Raw genomic sequence first — 19,097 nt, forward strand, 5'->3', positions numbered from 1 at the left:
ATAAAAATAAATAAAATAAAGATATTGTGTGTCCATCTGCAAGTAAAAAAAGGAAAAAAGTAATGGCTGGGCTGGGGATATATCTCAGTGTTAGAGTATTTATCTAACATGCTTGAGGTTCTGAGTTCAATTCTCAAAAACAAAAAAGTGGCTAGAGGTGGTGGTCACACCTGTAATCCCAGTAACTCGGGAGGTTGAGACAGGAGGATCCCAAGTTTGTGGCCAGCGTGGGCAACTTACCAAGACCCTGTCTCAAAAAAAAAGGTGGGGAGGGAGCTGAGATATTGCTCAGTATTGAAAAAAAAAAAGCACCCGTGGGTTCAATCCCCAGTACCAAAAATAAAAATTGGAAAGTATAACCTACTAATATAGGCCATTATTACTACTTATAGTATTTCTGTATGACAGTAGCATAATTGAATTAATCCTTCAAGTTTGGCTCTTGAATTGCGTTCACTTTTTTAAACAAAACTAAATTATTGGAAACACCAACAGTGGGAGAAGTGTTGTCATAGCTAAAACACTGGGCTATATCATTATTTGTGATTATTTGTCATTGAAAGTGATTAGGAGTAGAATTTCAAAGTCAGTATGTCTGTAGAAGTATTTCAAATATATGGTTGAGACAATCAAAGATCTATAAGCTTAAAGAGAATTACTTGATTAATTTGTTACTGAGAAAATTTAATCATAAACCTTAAAAGAGTATCAGGTGTTTTTTTGAATTCTGTAACTTATTTTATTTTTCTAATATTTATTTTTTAGTTTTAGGTAGATACAAAATTTTATTTTTATATGGTGCTGAGGATTGAACCAGTGCCTCATGCACGCTAGGCAAGGATTCTACCACTGAGCCACAACCCTATCCCCTCTAACTTATTTTATTAATCCATACTTGCTATGTTAAGTGATGACTACTTTATTTGTTCACTGTCCCTATTACATGATTATATGTATTTTCAAAGGCTACAGAGTTGTTACTTACATCTGGATAGTTAAAAACCTAGGAAGATAATTATTTGTAACATTTTTTGTGTTTGGAAAGTGAGTATTTTTAGCAATTTCTTTGTTCTGTCTAGCACTTGGGCTTTAGACTTTGACAGAACACTTTTTATTTAAAAATTTTTCCTTGATTTAAATTTTTAATTGGTGCATTATAAATATATGTAATGGTGCAATTAATTATTACATATTTGTACGTGTACACAATATAACAAACCCATTTATTATAGATCTAGTCCTTTGCCTCCTGTGAAATGCTGATGATCTACCAAGCTCACAGAAGGTCATATGGACTAAATGAAATCAAATATGGAACTCTCCAATGTAGTTCCCGAAGGATAATAAATATTCAGATTTTATCTTGACTTTTTCTCTTAGTGCGACTACACAGACGTTTGAGTATCATAAGTTTCTTTTTTTTTTTCCATATATCTGTTTCTGAATTGCAGAGAGGTCCACTTGATTTTTCAGACTAACGAATTCCTGCAAGTGTACAGTTTTCAGTGAGAATATTAGCACTATTAGAAGGATGTATATTTATAATTGACTAAATAAAAATAGTTTTATCTTTGAACATTTTGAAAGTTTTTCTCTTGATATGCTTATTCTTTTCTAAGAATTTTAATATTTAAATGTTTTAGAAACTTTTGGATTTAATAGAAGACTTGAAAAAAAGACTAATAAGTGAAAAAAAAGAAAAGCTAACAATGGAATTTAAAATTCGAGAAGAAGTTACCCAGGAGTTTACTCAATATTGGGCTCAACGGGAAGCTGACTTTAAGTAAGTTATTTTTTTTTTAATGACTTAGCATAAAAGTGAAAATTTTATTTACTTGTTTAGTTTTTTTAAACGTATTTTCTTGTTTTATAATGGGTGTTTTCTGAGGTTTTTTTTTTCCCCCTGAACACCATGATTAGTAAACTTTATTTATTTTTTAATTAATTAATTAATTATTTTTTTAGTATTGGGGATTGAACCCAATGCCACTGAGCCAGATTTCCTAGCCCTTTTTATTTTTTATTTTGAGACAGGTAGGTTCTCACTAAGTTGCTTAGGGCCTCACTAAGTTGCTTAGGGCCTCACTAAGTTGCTAAGGCTTGCTTTGCTGCTGGGATTACAGGCATGTGCCATTGCACCTGGTTAGTAAACTTTATTTGACTTATACATAACATAGGACAAATCACTGCAGAATACACACTCTTAGCTGCACCTAAGTAAGTATCTAAGTATCAGTGAACTTCAAAGTACAGAGATAATGAAGAAATTTGTTTTGATTTTAATGTTTAAAGATAGGATTTCATGATGAAAAGATAACTAGATTAGATTTAGATTAGCAGCAAACAGAGGAACTTTCAGTGGATATTTAAACTCATCTAGCTATGCTGTGAAACTTAAACATATGTATTAGACAATGAAAAGGGCTTAAATCAAGGAACTAATAAATCTCATGGAAGTTAGATTAAAAGATCATGTGAAGCCCAGAATGTGAGGAAGACTCTGTTACAAAGTTAAAAAAAAGTTGGTATTTTAAAAGGCTAATTAAATTGGTAATTCTTGGCAAGATTGATCAAGAGATAAAAAAGGTGTAAAAATGATCAATGTGAGGAATTTAAAATAAGCATCATTAGAGATGTTATAGATATTAAGAGAACAAGTACAACTTTGTCAGTTTGAAAATTTAGACAAACTGCATAAATTCCTCAGAAAATATAACCCATTGAAAGATAATAGAGCATCTGAACAGTTCTAGACCTATAAAGAATATAAACCTATAAGTTCAAACCTTCTCACAGAGAAATTATTAACCCAGATGGCTTTGCTAGTGAATATACTAATTGTTCCAGGAAGAATGATTACTGATTTTTATGGAAACTTTTCCAGTATATAGAAGATGTATTCATTGTATCAACATAGAATATTGATTTTATTTTATTTTTGTACATGAGATTGAACCCAAGGAGGTGAAGGATGTGTGTGTGGGGTGTTACCATTAAGCTACATCCCCAGCCCTATTTTTCTTTACTTTTTTTTTTTTTTTTTTTTTTAAATTTTGAGATATAGGGTCTTACTAAGTTCCTGAGGGTCTTGCTAAATTGCTTTGGCTGGACTAGAACTTTTGATCCTCCTACATCAGCCTCCCAAGTCACTGGTATTATAGGATTGTGCCACCGTGGCCAGCCACAAAATCTTGCTTTTTAAAAATGGGAAAGCATAAAGTCATAGGCCAGTTTTTCTCATAGGAATAGATGTAAAAACAATTTAAAGATGTAAAAATACCTAGTTTTCTTTATACAAGTTTCAAAACTGGTGTTACTAATTCCCACATGATTATTTAAATTTGCTTTTAATGTGTAATATACTTGACCTTAGAAATTTAAAGCATACAAAGTATTGCCTTTTTGTTTTTTAATGGGATTAATTTGTGTTATGAAGGGAAACACTCCTTCACGAAAGAGAGCTATTAGAAGAAAATGCTGAATGTCGTTTGGCTATCTTCAAGGATTTGATGGGTAAATGTGATACCCAGGATGAACCAACGAATGGAGTTTGTGTTACGGAAGTTGAAACTAAAGTATGTTACTTGGAGTTTTTTAAAAATCTATTGAGGTTTTAGTGCCAAGATTTAGCAAACCACATCAGTGATGAGAACTGTTAATATAGTTTAGAACTAAAACAGTATTTGCTGTAATATAGCTTTATTATAGTTAGGCATGTTTTATTAGGAATGTAAGTATAGTACTTTTTATTAGCTTTTGGACTAGGAAGAATTTATATCTGTTAAATCTATGTTCCATTTTATTACTTGAGTCATTGTATTGATTATCAGCAGATAAGAATGTTTCTCGTTTGATTATGGAATGCTCCTCAGGAAGGTGTAAGAGAAGCAACTAGGGATCATTGCTCTGATTAAAAAGTATATATGTAAAAAAAAATATATATATATGTAAAAAGGTTGACTTTCTTAGGTAACCACCATTCTCTACTTTTAAGGATAATTTATCCTTTTCTTCTGCTTCCTCTGAAGCTGAAATTGATCAAACATTTCCCTACTAACCTCCACTTAATTCAAGGGCCTGGAACAATGATGTCCAGGCTCTTATTTTCAAACCACTATATTATCAAACCACTATGTTAGACATGGTGGGATGGGGGTGGGTTGTGAGTTGTGAAAATGAAGGATTTGTTTCCTGGGTTATTCTAAAACATTTTGAAAAAGACTGATTTTGTAATTGAAATTACCTGAGTTAGGTAATCATAATTGTTTTATGTGTTAATGCAGTTAATGACATTTTTATGAGGAAATATGTGTCATAAAAATGAATTATGGAACTGAAAGTTTTTATAATTGGTTGCTGTTTTTAAAACTAAGTCAACAACCAGATATGAAAAATTGTATGCTATATGTGTAAACAGAATTGTAATGCCTTCTGCAGTCATATAAATAAAAAAATAATTAAGAAAAAAAGACTAAGTCAAATAGTAATACATGTAAAGGTGAAACCCAGTGTTAATGTTAGACATGTGGTTTTTGCTGTTTTTAGGAAGCACATAATTATGTAGGACTTGAAGATATTATTGATTCTCTTCGAGATGATGTCTCTGATATTAAGAAACAGGCTCAAATCGCTCACTTATACATTGCATCTCTTGCTGATCCCCAGGAAGCTATTGCTTGTTTGCAGCTAAAGTTTAATCAAGTTAATGCTGAATTAGCTGAAACCAAGGAAGAATTAATCAAAACCAAAGAAGAGCTAATAAAAAGAGAAAATGGTAAGTGGATGTATTTTACCCCCATTTAGACATTATAAATAAGTAAGTTAGTTAGTATGCTATTTCTGCAGCTTATTTACCATAATAACCAAAAAAATTATTTGATGAAGGTAGCATATTTTAATATTTTTATCATTTGTATTGCCATGGTTCTAAAATGTGTTTTGCCTTCATTTATTTTTAGACTGATATTATTAGAAAAGAATTCTCAAAATAAATAAATAAAAAAAAAAAACAACCTAAAACAAACAAAAATCCTGCCAAACAAAACCAAGTACTAGCTTATAAATGCATTAAGAAATCCCTTAGGAAATTGTAAATGTGTAGTGTAGAAGATTCTAGTATGGGCTTGCTACTTTGGAAAGAGTAATTGCTGTGGAGAAGTTTAAAAATAATCTGTTAGATTGATGCTTTATTTCGTCTTTGAAGGATTATATGTATTTACTATATATGTATGATGCTGCCATCTGAATTTTACTAGAGATCAAATACTCCACCTTTTTCTGTGTGAAACAAGATGGATAGGAGATTGCAGATCAGTGGTACATCTGCATTTTGACATGGACCAGAAAGAAACTTGCTCCTTTTCTCTTATGTTTTGCTATTTTTTTACTCTTTAGCATATGTTACTCAATTTTTCACTCAGGTTTGTGTGTGTGGGTTTTTTTTTTTTTTTTTTTTTTTTTTTTTTTTTTTTTTGGAGTTGTAGATGGACAGAATGCCTTTATTTATTTTTATGTGGTGCTGAGGATGGAACCCAGTGCCTCACACATGCTAGGCAAGTGCTTTGCTGCTGAGCTACAGCCCCAGGTTTTTTGTTTTTTCTTTTTGTGATACTGGAAATTGAACTCAGGGGTTTTCTACCACTGAGCTACATCCTCAGTTCTTTTTTATTTTGACACAGTTCTTGCTGAGTTGCAGAGGCTAGCCTTGAATTTTCAGTCCTCTTGTCTCAGTGTCCCAAGTTGCTGGGATTACTGGTGTGCACCACTGCACCTGGCTACACAAAGTTTTGAAAGTTGCTTTTTTGTTATATTATCCCCTTGTGGTTGAATTAGTAGATGAGTATTGTTCCCTTTTAATGCTCTCAAAAATCTTTTCCTGAATATAGTACACTACAACAGCTCATGTTTCACAGTTGTTTATTAATCTAGATTTTTTTAATGCTTAGATGTTTCAATATTCTTTACTTTTTTCAGAATTGGTTCAAGAACTTGAGACGTCTAATAAGGTAATATTTTAATCTTTGTCCTGATAAGAAGTTAATAAATTAAATTAAAGACCATGAATTAGAACACCGTATGTTTATTTTTAAAATAATTTTTAAAAACTAGTATATGTAGGTGACAAAAAAATGAAAAGTATAGGTGCCTTCACCTTTCTGCTTCTCTTTAGTGATGGTCAGTACAAAGTTATTTCAAATGTTCTAGAAGATTTATACACATGTAGAATTCACATAAATTTGTTCCTTTTAAAAAATTTACACAAATAGGATTATAGTTCTGTGTCTTGATTTCTTCCCTTAAAAGATAATCTTGAAATAATTCTATATTGCACATACAGATACCATTCTTTCATTATGCATATGGTATTGATATATTTAAATTATGTTTATTTTCTCTAAAATTACTAAACATATTAAAATATAGGATAAAGCCTGACCAGTATACAGAATATGAATGAGGGTTACTCCTAGAGGGTCCTCTGCACCTTAGTGATTACAGATCACATATTCACCCTAGGTAGTTTAGGGTGGATTTGACTTTTATAGATACTCTTCCTTTTTCTGGATGAGTTGATATTGTACTCTTTTTCTGTCAGCCGTTTTAGGGAAGTATATTCTTTGCATAAAATACATAAAAATGTAAGTGATCTAGAAGTGCAGTTTTAAAACTGTGTAGACTGTATCTTATCAGTATATACGGGCTAAGAGCTTAAGTTAAAACTATTCTTTCTGTGAGTTCTTCAAGTTAGGATAATAATACTTAAGAGGCTTTGGTTATAAAATAAAATAATTGTTGAGTTTCTAGAGTGAAAGTACAAGAAACAACTTTTTCGGTGCTTTCATATTTTTCTTTTTACAGTACATTTTGAATAACTTTAGGGATGAGTGTTCTTAGCGTTCTCCAGTTTTCCCCAAATGTTACTCAATTGCCAGAGCCATTAGTTATTTTAGGATGAAACAAGAAATAATTTAAAAAGTGTTTCAATAAAATTGAAAATAAAATTTTTATGGCACACTCTTGAGAGGTAAATTATGTAGTTTTAATATTATAGCTTTCTATGTGTGAAATAATTTTAATTAATTTTGCTTTAGGATGAGGCTGGTACATCTTTTTTAGTAAACAGTAAATCGACTTGTAATGAAGCAGTTGAAATGCCTAAGGACAGCATGGATAAAACCTATGTACAAAGAAAAAGATTAAATGAAAATCAACTTCAACAAGATGAACCACCAGCAAAGAAAGGTATTGCTACTTTAAATGTCAGCAGGAGGCTTTTAAGAAAGCTAATTCGTAAATCAGTAAATAGAAAAGGTACAAATAGAAAATTTACTCGTCTAGAGAAAAACTTCAAGAAAATCTAAATATTGTGAATTCTTACATTAACATGTTCTAAACTGTCTGGAGGATAGGTGTATATGTAAAGCTAAGTAAATGTTTTTTGATACTGTGCTTTTATCACTGTGTTTTGCATACCTGTAATTACTTTTTCTACTCTTTTTATAATATTAAAAATTACTTTCATAAGGATAATACCTATTTCTCCACAAATCTCTTCATGTTGTTTTTTTTTTCTTTGCATTCTTTATTTATTTGGAGAAAATGATACTTGACAGTAAAACTTTGAGCTAAACATTGCCAAACAAATGTACTTTACTAATGTGCTAGGAGACAGTCTGATGAAAAATAGTGAACAGTTGTTTTTAAGAAAGTGAGGCTCTACTGCATAATTGTTATTGAATTTTGGAAGATAATTCTCAGTTGTTTTATGGGTAAGTATGAAGTGCTTATTCATAAGGACAAAAGACAGTATAAGGGAGGTGTGACTTGAAATCATCCTCTTTAAGAAAGCTTTGATTTGCAGTTGGTAGTTACCCAATGAATCTAAATAGTGTATTTTTCATTTCTTTTCTTTCTTTTTTTTTTTTTTTAGTTGTCAATGGACCTTTACTTTTTTACTTATTTATATGTGGTGCTGAGGATCAAACCCAGTCCCTCTCTGCCACGGAACTTCAGCCCCAGCCCCTCATTTGTTTTCTTTATAATGAGCCCCCTTCTATTATCCTGTGTTATCTCACCTGAGGCTAATGCACATATTTTCCCTCTTCCTCTTTGAGGCTATAGAGGCAATGTAAATTATAATAAAACTTTGTCCAATGAACTTTTAAAATTAGTCTATATTAAAGAAAAGAAATTTTGGAATCCCATAATGGGATTATATGATTATAACTGCCAAAGGATATTTAGACAATTGGGTGAACAAAAAAACATGAATTATATTTGAAAAATGAAAAATTAAAGTTATTTTTGGTGGATACACTACTGAAAGTGAAACTGGGTAAATTCTTGGGTGTGACAGGGAGGTGAAATTTCTATATTATACAGTGATTCTTAGCTGAGGGCATACTCTCACTGGGGCCAAAATAGTATCCTTTTTTTTTTCTTGGTACTGGGAATTGAACCCAGAGGTGCTTAACCAGTGAGTCACATCATCAGCCCTTTTTATTTTTTGAGACAGGGTCTTGCTAAGTTGCTTAGGGCCACGCTAAGTTGCTGAAGCTGGCTTTCAACTTTCCACCCTCTTTCCTCAGCCTCCCATGTTGCTGGGATTGCAAGTGTGTGTCACTGGGCCCAGTTACAAATCAGTATATTTAGAGGGTTAGGGAATTTTAATTTATCAAAAAGAGTTGTAGGATTAAAAAATCTTAAGAATAATTACATAAGTTGTTTTCTTCCACTTTATATATATTATTTGAAAGTCCTCAAAAATGGTTATATGTTTTCTTTATTTTGCTTACAGCTTCAACTGTGGTTAGTGAATAGGAATATAGAACCTTATTTGCTGGTAGGATGGCAGATTTCAATTTACAAAGCATTTTATGATCTCAAAAGTGCTGCTGCCTCTATTGAACAGATTTTACATCCATGGGATGATGTTGATAATAGGGTGCACAAGACATAACTACCTGACATTTCGTATTTGACTCTTAAGGGACAATGACATGTAGTAGGGCTGCCAGATAGGTGCTTTGTAATGAAGCAACTGATGTTTAGATCTCAGATGTACTGGTGATTATTAGCTTCAAGAAATTTCCAGAAATAATGCCTAGAGTATTGGTTCTCATAGTATTGCATATAAAAGATACCCCAGACTTATCAAATTATTATCTTTGGGATGTGGTCCCAGGAATCTGCATTTAGTAAACACCCTGTGTAATTCTTCTCAAACTAAAAATCATTATTATATATAAATGTTTAAAGAGAGGACCCTAATTTTTTTATTAATTTTTAAAATTTATATATGACAATGGAGTGCATTACAATTCATATTACACATATAGAGCACAATTTTTCTTATCTTTGGTTGTTTACAAAGTATATTCTCACCAATTCATGTCTTCTTACATGTACTTTAAATAATGATGCCCATCACATTCCACTATCATTTCTAACCCCATGCCCTCTCACTTCCTTTCCCACCCCTCTGCCCTGTCTAGAGTTCATCTATTTCTCCTTATGCTCCCCATCCCTATCCCACAATGAATTAGCCTCCTTATATCAGAAAAAAACATTTAGCATTTGAGGACCCTAAATTTGAAAACAAGAATGTAAATTAATATAACTGGGGGTATGGCAGATTTATGAATTTTCGTGTATATCTAGAACCAGAATAGGTTACTTGTTGTGAACATGTATTTATTTGTAAACATATTTATAAACATGTTTGTAAAGATATGTACATATTTATAAGGATATACTCAAACATTTATAAAGATTATTTTGGCAGAGTGATGTGTCTTAGAGATAGAAAAGAATATACATGTTGTAGTTAAAGTTCAAAAATATTTAGATTTATTATTTAGGATAAATCAGAAACAGATCGTGTGCCATCAGGGAATTTTGGAGTCTAGTAGCTAAGAGAGACAAACATGTTTCAGTAAAGTCTAAGGAGCTGAGATGCGTCGAATAATGGGTATATTTTCAGTATAAAGAAAATAAATGAAAATACCCTCTTTCAATTCAATGGGCAGCTACCAAGTGAAAGTAAAAAGTTTGTTAACAAGGAGAATTTCAAGCCCTGTCTCCTTTATATGCCTTTGCCCTTATGGATAAGCACCTCTTGTGCTTACTGTTATATCTGGGACCTTTATGCATGAGGAATTTGACTCCTAGTTACTTAGTGAGGATATCATATAAAAATATAGGTGAATTCCACAGGTAAATGGTTAGTGAAGGTGTGAATGAAGATCAAAAGTACAATACAGAGTTGAATGACAGAGCAATGTTGTAAAGAAAGTTTACATGTAAACATCAAACCATCAAGTGAAAAAAATAAAAAGGAAGAAAGCATGAAAAAAAATAAAAAGGAAGAGTTAAATTCTTGTCTGTTTTGAAATAAAATTCCTTGGATGTGAAACACTCATCCATCTGACTCTTATTATTACAACAGAAATAGTATGGAAGCATTAAAATATACAGATATAAACTTTTATGTCTAAAATTTATATAATAGGATTGAGTATTATCTTTCAATCATAGAATCCATGAGAAAAATTTAAAAAAATATAATTGGGCAGTTTTGTGAGGTAGGTTTATTTGTCAAAATGAGTATAATGAAGTAAACTTCAGCTAGTAGCACATTTACTATGGAAAAAGTTTAACCTATGCCAACTATAAATTTTGAACTTGTTGTATTTATATAACATTTACAAAAAGGTTTAACATACATTGTATATTAATTCATTTAAAACTCTTAGCACTATTTTTAGAGTAAGTAGAGGGGGAGGGGAAAAAATAGAGTAAGTAGAGCAAACAGAGATATCCTTATTCTGGAAATGTGGATCATGAGCCTGAAAAACTTCTCATTTTTAATTAGCCAAATCCTTTTGTACAGATTTTCAGGTTCTGTTAATAGCTAACTATATCCAAATATCTATAACTATCTATATCTCGTTTGTTTTCTTGTTCTCCATAACAACTCTGGGATAGGTGGATAGGTAGATAATATTTTCATTTTATATTTGAGGAAATGGAAATAGGATTAAGCGTTTTATGGATGAGCTAGTGAACGATAAGCCTATGTTCAATGACTTCTGAGAATTTCAGCTGTTTCTCCACTGATTTAGTTATGAAAATTAAAGGTACTTAATTTGTAAATCACTAATATTATAGATTCCATGTTATAATTGTACTTTATAACTTTAAAGTTCTTGGATGAAGATGTCTGCCTAGGTTGTCTCATTATGATCCCCTCTTCTGTCTTATATAATGATAACGTAGTTTGTGGTATGAACTTTAAATAATAATGAAATTTATACAAGGTAAGTTGAAAAACTAATAATACTACTCAAGTAGCTATCATCAGTTTGCTATCCCTCTTTTGCTAACTCTGCATTAACTTGTATAATTTTTATATAAATGGGTTTATAGTATATAATTTTTTTCTTTTTTTAAAATAGCTTATTTTGGTTTTTCATTAAAAGTTAACTTTCATTAGTTTCATATTTGAATATTGGCTTATATAGTAATATTTTAGTTTTATTAAAGTTTTCAGGATTAATAATAATATTTTTATTTTTAAAGGACCTATGCTTATTGCTTCAATTATTACTGAAGACCAAAACAAAAGTGAAGAAATGCAACAGACCATTTCAGAAGATGGAAAAGGTATTAGAGTGTTACAAGAAAATAATGAAGAGCTGAAAACCCTTTTATTTACTATTCAGAATGAACTTAAAAATGAAAAGGAGGAAAAAGCAGAATTAAATAAACAGATTGTTAGTTTGCAGCAAGAACTTTCTTTTTCTGAAAAAAAGAGTTTAACTTTAAGTGTAGAAGTTCAACAAATTCAGTCAAATTATGAAAAAGCAATTGCTGAATTACAAATGCAGAAAGATATTAATCAAGAACTAGAGGAAAAGATTATGAAATTATCCAAGGAGATAGAAACTGCAACGAGGAACATCACAAACAATGTTTCACAAATAAAATTAATGCAAACAAAAATAGATAAACTACGTTCGCTTGATTCCATTTCCCAGATCTCAAACATAGATTTACTCGATCTCAGGGATCTTTCAAATGGTTCTCAGGAACATAATTTACCAAACACAGAGTTACACCTTTTAAATAATGAGTTTTGTGTAGATAAACAGGTTAAAGAATGTCCTATTCAGGGACTCAATAGGGAAAGCTCATTCCATTCCAGTATTGAAGCTATTTGGGAAGAATGTAAGGAGATAGTGAAGGCTTCATCAAAAAAAAGCCATCAGATTCAGGAATTGGAACAACAAATTAAAGAATTACAGGCAGAAATAAAAGGCTATAAGGATGAAAACAATGAACTGAAAATGAAAGAGAGGAAGGAGAAGAATCAAGATGATCTACTAAAAGAAAGAGAAAATCTTATAAAGCAGCTGGAAGAAGAACTGCAAGAAAAAAGTGTTAGTCTTGATGTTCAGGTACAGCTTGTAGTTGAAGGAAAGAGAGCACTTTCAGAACTTATACAAGATGTTGCTTGTTATGAAGCCAAAATAAAAGAACTTGAAACAATTGTAGAGACTCAGAAAGATGATTGTAGGCATTCAGCAAAGTTACAGCAAGACATTTTAGAAAAAGAATCTATCATCTCAAAGCTAGAAAGAAATCTAAAGGAATTTCAAGCAAATCTTCAAGATTCTATCAAAAACACCCAAGATTTAAGTGCAAAGGAAGTCAAGTTGAAAGAAGAAATTACCCAATTAACAAGTAATTTGCAAGATATGAAGCGTTCACTTCAATTAAAGGAAGAAGAAAAAGAAACCATCAGTCAAGAAGCAGAAAAGTAAGTTAATCTTATTTAAACTGTTGAAAATTTTGCAAAGCATTTATTTTTCTATTAAATGGGCATAATTTCATCTAGTCAAATATGGTGTGTATGATGAATGAAGGACTTGAACTCTGTTCCTATAAACCTTTAGAAGCAAAAGTTATCTGTAAACATTGGCCTACTTAAAAAAAATACTAATGAAATCCTCTGATTCATAATTTGTATATTCCAAATTTGTGAAGATAAGTAATTTTGTAAAGATTATTACCAGTTCACATGATGATCCTAGGTGGTTAATGGTATGTAACTATAGAAAAGTGATTGTGTTTTTTAGATTGAAAGAGGAGCTCTGTGCAAGCTCTGCTCTTACCCAGAATCTCAAAGCAGATCTTCAGAGGAAGGAAGAAGATCATGCTGAGCTGAAAGAGAAACTTACTGATGCCAAAAAGCAGATTGAGCAAGTACAGAAGGAGGTAGGTTATTTGAAAAGTTGTGTGGCTAATGATTAAGATCATTTCCCTTACCTAGAAAGTGTAGACACTAATTTTAGGATTTAACAGAACACTTTTTAACTTTAATTTTTCTTTAAAAGATAACAGTTATTTCACAAAAGAAAATTTAACCAATTTAAACAAACTAGAAAAGGCCCAAATTAAGAAACTATGTGCCTTATGTAGGATTAGAGTATTTTTTTCCTTTTAAGGACTGTTAAAATTGAATTCCTCCAAAAATTAAGAAGTAGCTTTTCTTTGCAGATGATATTATTTAGCAAAGTATGTAGTGCAGCTTTTATAATAACAAGTTTTTTATTAAAATTTTATTATTCTAAATTAAAAATGTACAAAAATGTATTTAGTGAGAAGAAAATTCTTCCCACTTCTCCCAGCACTTGTTTCCCTGCAAGTGTTGCTAATTACCTCTTTATCTGTGCTTCTCCCTTCCTCCCTCTGTCATTTTTACCTTCTCCTTAAAAAATGGAAACATACTGATGCTTTTTCCACCTAATAGTATACATTATTTTGCTGGGTGTGGTGGTACATGCCAGTAATCCCAGTGGCTCAAGAGGCTGAGGCAGGAGGATCATGATTTCTAAGCCAGCTTCAACAACTTAGTGAGGCTCTTACTCAGTGAGACCCTGCCTTTAAATAAAATACAAAAAGGGCTGAGGATGTGACTTGGTGGTTAAGTGCCCCTGAGTTCAATCCTTGGTACCTTAAAAAAAAAATAATAGTATACATTATTTTAATATTATCTATATACTTTTCTAATGCATTTTTAGAGGACATGAATTTTGAACAAGTGGCTGTGAATTTAACAAAAAGCAACAGTTGAAAAAGTATTTAGTATGTTTTATAAACATTACTTTGTAGGTGTCTATAATGCGTGATGAGGAAAAATTACTGAGGAGTAAAATTAATGAACTGGAGAAAAAGAAAAACCAGTGTTCTCAGCAAATAGATCTGAAACAGCGAACCATTCAGCAACTTCAGGTAACATTTTTATTTTTAATAATGAATTAAATGCTTTCTATTGGTATATTTTATTGTCTAATTAACTATGTAAGTTCATTTTTAATAACAAATTCTGTCTTGTTTTTTTTTTATTCTGATGATTAGACTCAGTTCTTTGCACATGCTAGGCAAGTGTTCTTTTCTAAAATTAAAAAATAATTTTTGGGGGCTGGAGATGTAGCTCAAGTGGTAGCGCGCTCGCCTGGCATGCGTGCAGCCCGGGTTCGATCCTCAGCACCACATACCAACAAAGATGTTGTGTCCGCCAAGAACTAAAAAATATATTAAAAATTCTCTCATTCTCTCTCTCTCTCCTCTCTCACTCTCTCTTTAAAAAAAAATAATAATTTTTTGTTTTACTTAAATAAGTCAATAGTGACTTGCTTCTAACAAATATGATATGGAAAAGAAAAAGTAGCAACTTTATAGTGGAGAAACCTAGCAAGATACCACCTTAAACCAAGTATTCAAGTGTAACAACCATTAGTAGTAAGTCATATTGATGCATGTACTTCCTGATATCGCTGTGATGAGAGTGCACATCCCTTCCGTGGCATTTTTCCCCCAAAATGATAACCTCTGTCTATTCAAGAGAAAACGTCTTATATACCCAAGTCAAGGATGTCCTACATAATACTTACCTATTATAAAGTAACAAGGTCATTTAAAAAAAAGGAAAGACTGAGGAACTATCATAGATTGAAGGAGATCAAGGAGGTATGATGACTGAATGCAGTATTATATCTTGAGGGGATCCTAGAATAGAAAAAAAGATACCAGTGAAAAATTGGTGAATTGTGGTGAAGGTTGTAGTATAATTAATAATATTATACCAATGTTAATTTCTTGATTTTTGATAAATGTATCAGGTGTTGTAACATTGGGAGAAGCTGAGTTAAGGTCATACAACACATTTCCCTGCTACCTGAAAATTTTTTTTAAATCTAAAAATAATTAAAAATAAAACAGAAGTATTATAACAATTTTTTTCAAAAAGACACTTGAAAAGCAAAATTCCTTTATTGTAAATGGTTCTATTTTGCTTGGTATCAATTAATATAGGCAACAATTAAAAAAACAGAGATTTGCTGATTCCTTTCATTTTTGCTTTTAAATGAAGCATGCTAATGAATAGTCAGGTATAAACATGTTTTTAATTCTTAATATAATCTTAATATTGCTGTTTATTCTTTTATAATAGGACTAAGATGTGCAGATTTTGTGATTCTGCCCAAGACTTTATAAAGTTAGGACACAGTGATAAAATTAGATGAGACTGGAATGAAGTTTGGATTACCTGACAGATTAGAATTATAGGATTCCAGTTTTCATAATTTAATCTTGCTTCCTAAGACTCCTATTACTGTTTCCAAATCTTGCACCTAGATATTGCACCTAGGCTCTTTCCTTCATTTTGAGTTTACTGCTGGTGAACTTTATTTATAATGGTTTTCTTGCTTCTTTTAGTAAGTACATAGTGGCTTTCTATTTGCTCATTTCTGCATTTTATAATATGTGAGAAAACATTTACCTATAATATTGAACAAGTTGACTGGGTCATAAATTAAAAGTATATAGTGTTTTTGTGTGTTTTCCAATTATCCTTTTCACTCTACTTTTTTTTTTTTTTTTTTTTGAGATTGGCATTTAACTGTACGGGAGACTGATTTTAGACTTAATTTTGATCCCTGTTTTTAAGATCCACTATTAAATATTGTTAAGGATTGAAGTTATGTTTATTTTATATTCTTTCATTTTGTAGGAGCAGTTAAATAATCAAAAGGTGGAAGAAGCTCTACAACAATATGAGAGAATGTGCAAAGGTCAGGAATAAATTTCTATTTCCAATACTAAAATAACTGCAAAATAGATAGTTACAATAGCAATGACTAAGATTTTCCTTTGAAGTTTATTCTTTTAGTGGACTGAGGATGTAGCTCAATGTGTAGAGCCCAGGCTTAGCATATGTGAGGCCCTGGTTTTGATTGCCAGAAAAAAAAAAAAAATTAAGTTTATTCTCAGAAGAATTGAAGACTAAAACAATAAGCAATATTCAGTCAATGCAACATTAGTTTCTTGGTAATGACTAGTGTTTTGTGAAAAATAAAGTCAGTTAAAGTTACATAGTTTACAATGATTGTAATACTCTATAGACAAAATTGTGAGAATATACATCAGATAAAATAACCTTTAAAATTAAAATTTATAATTTTAAAGAGTTTTTAAAAATGATACCATTTAGATTCAAATCATAGTTGCTGAATTATACTTTCTTTCTTCAATTATATTGCTTTGTTTTGAAATAAAAATTTTATAAATTTTATAAACATTTCTGATATTAAAATTACACAGATTTCTCTTTGCTACATCACTCATTCCTTAACTTCTTAGTTGTATGAGTGATAGAACTGGAATTTAAAGGTAGATTGGCTTCACTCGCCTCAAGACACTTATCATTAATCCATGCTGTTTATACTTGGTCAACAAAATAGAAGGAGTACAACCAGATTATTATTTATTTAGAGGAGATATCCATTGATGTGATAAATATGGTTGTGAAAATATGTCTCTGCACACAGTTCTGTTTTCTTCTTTCCTGTATCTTTGTCCCTAAATATACCCTATTTCTGTAAAATTGTCTTTGGGGGGGGGTGGGTAGGGAATACTGTGGATTGAACCTGGGGGTACTCACTATACCACTGAACTAAGTCACCATTCCTTTTAATTTTTATTTTAACACAGGGTTTCCTGAAGTTGCTGAGAGTCATGCTAAGTTGCTAAGGCTGGACTGTGTTAGCCTTCCAAGTTGCTCAGATTGTAGGCGTGTGCCACCATGTACAATATATTTCCATATTTTAGGATTCTCCTTTATTTTAGCTCCTTGTCATTGTTAGCAATTGTGGATAGATTTTATTCTGAAAATGTTCCTTGGACCAGGGTGCCTATAATTTTTATTGTATTTAAATTTTTCATTTCTGCCAAATACTGAGAAATGTTTCATAAGCCCACTGTGACTACTATATGACTGCTCATATTTTCCAAGTTCTTGTAGCTTGCTTCCAAGTCACTTATAACCTTCATACTTTCAAACCTGTTAGCTTTTTTCAATCCCTACTTGGCTTCTTATGTTATTTTGATGTTATTTTTCCACCTTCCATTTCCTCATTTTCACTTTTAATAAGCATTTATGGTATGTGAGTATAATATAAAGGTACTATGTAGCTCCCCCTCTTTTGAAAGTCTCTAGCTTTACCTTTTGTGATCTATTCTTTGCTAGATACCTACCTCTCTTTCAGAATGAGTCACACTACTCTGGCAACTTTCCTGATAAATGCATTATCTTTTTAAAAATTTATTTATTTATTTATTTATTTATTTATTTTGTGGTGCTGTACATCTAGCTAGGTCATCACATATGCTAGGCTAATGCCCTAAAACTGAGCTGCATCCCGAGCCCATATCATCTTCTTTCTTTCCTTTATTTTCTTGCTTGATTTACTCCTAGGACTTTGGTTATATAGGAGACATTATTCTACAAAGAATGAAACAAAAATGGCATCTTTAGATCATAAAGCTTTCCCTAACTTCTAAATTTCTATTTAAATACTGAATGCCTTTCATTTTGCTATCTTATTAAATTTTTTTTAAGTTAAGATATAGTACATATGTCATAAATTTACTCTTTAAAATTATATACCCTTTAAAAAGTTTAATGGACCATAGTGTATTCACAAGGTTGTTCAGCTAGTACCACTAATTCCAGAACATTTTGTTATTCCAAACACAAACTCTATATCTATCACTAATCATTCTTCCTTGATACCTTCTCTCCAATCAGTTACAAATCTACTTTTCATTTTTTTTGGATTTGCCTATTGTAGAGATTGTATGTTAAGGGGATTCATATAATATATATCTTTTTGTGTTTGACTTCTTTAATTTAGCATAATGTTTTTAATTTTCATCCATGTCATGTGTCATCCCTTTTTATGGATGAATAAATATTTCATTTTATGGATATGCCACATTTTACTTATGCATCAGTTCATGGACATTTAGATTGTTTCTATGTACAAGTTTAGAGTAAAACTATGTGCAAGTTTATGTGCATGTTTTCATTTCTCTTTGGGATGTTGTATGCCTACTGAGGGTAACTGCTGGGTCACGTGATAACTTTGAGGAATTGCCAAACTGCTTTTTTTTTTTTTTTCCCTAGTTGTAGATAGACACATTACCTTTACTTTATTTTTATTGTGGTGCTGAGGATCAAACCCACTGCCTGACATGTGCTAGATAAGTGCTCTACCACTGAGCTACAACCCCAGCCCACCAAATTGCTTTTTTTTCAACAAGCTGCATCATTTTACATTTCTACCAGCAAAAGGTGAGGGTTCCAGTTATTATCACTAGTACTTTTTATTTTAGAAATATTATTGCCAATTATATTAGTTTCATAAGCTTCTCTAACAAAGTACCACAAACTGGATGGCTTAAAATAGAAATTTGTTTTTTCTCAGTAACAGGCCAGAAGTACATGTATTAATAGGACTATGTTCTGTCTGAAGAGTCTAGGAAGGGCTCCTTTCTTGTCCTTTCTAGCTTTTGATAGATGGTGGCAATTCTGGGTATTCTTTGACTTGCAGCAGCATGATTCCAATCTCTGCCTCTTGTCTTCACATGGTATCTTCCCTCTGTATATATGTGATCTGTGTCTTCTCTCCATTGGTTCTATTCCAAATTTTCATCTTAAAAGCACACCATTTGTGTTGGATTTAGGGCCC

At 31.5% G+C, this 19,097-nt stretch overlaps 1 protein-coding gene across 1 annotated transcript in view; it reads left to right on the top strand.

Moving 5' to 3' along the window:
- Nucleotides 1-19,097, top strand: part of Kif20b (kinesin family member 20B) — a 61,819-nt gene that overhangs the window by 16,807 nt on the left and 25,915 nt on the right. Inside the window, exons 14-22 of the mRNA XM_026415228.2 lie at nucleotides 1,644-1,783; nucleotides 3,437-3,575; nucleotides 4,546-4,774; nucleotides 5,974-6,005; nucleotides 7,092-7,242; nucleotides 11,581-12,820; nucleotides 13,140-13,278; nucleotides 14,176-14,295; nucleotides 16,079-16,139. Coding sequence (XP_026271013.2) covers nucleotides 1,644-1,783; nucleotides 3,437-3,575; nucleotides 4,546-4,774; nucleotides 5,974-6,005; nucleotides 7,092-7,242; nucleotides 11,581-12,820; nucleotides 13,140-13,278; nucleotides 14,176-14,295; nucleotides 16,079-16,139 — 2,251 coding nt within the window. The remainder of the gene's footprint in view (nucleotides 1-1,643; nucleotides 1,784-3,436; nucleotides 3,576-4,545; nucleotides 4,775-5,973; nucleotides 6,006-7,091; nucleotides 7,243-11,580; nucleotides 12,821-13,139; nucleotides 13,279-14,175; nucleotides 14,296-16,078; nucleotides 16,140-19,097) is intronic.

This window comes from Urocitellus parryii, chromosome 5, assembly GCF_045843805.1.
Source record: "Urocitellus parryii isolate mUroPar1 chromosome 5, mUroPar1.hap1, whole genome shotgun sequence".
Taxonomy (NCBI): domain Eukaryota; kingdom Metazoa; phylum Chordata; class Mammalia; order Rodentia; family Sciuridae; genus Urocitellus; species Urocitellus parryii.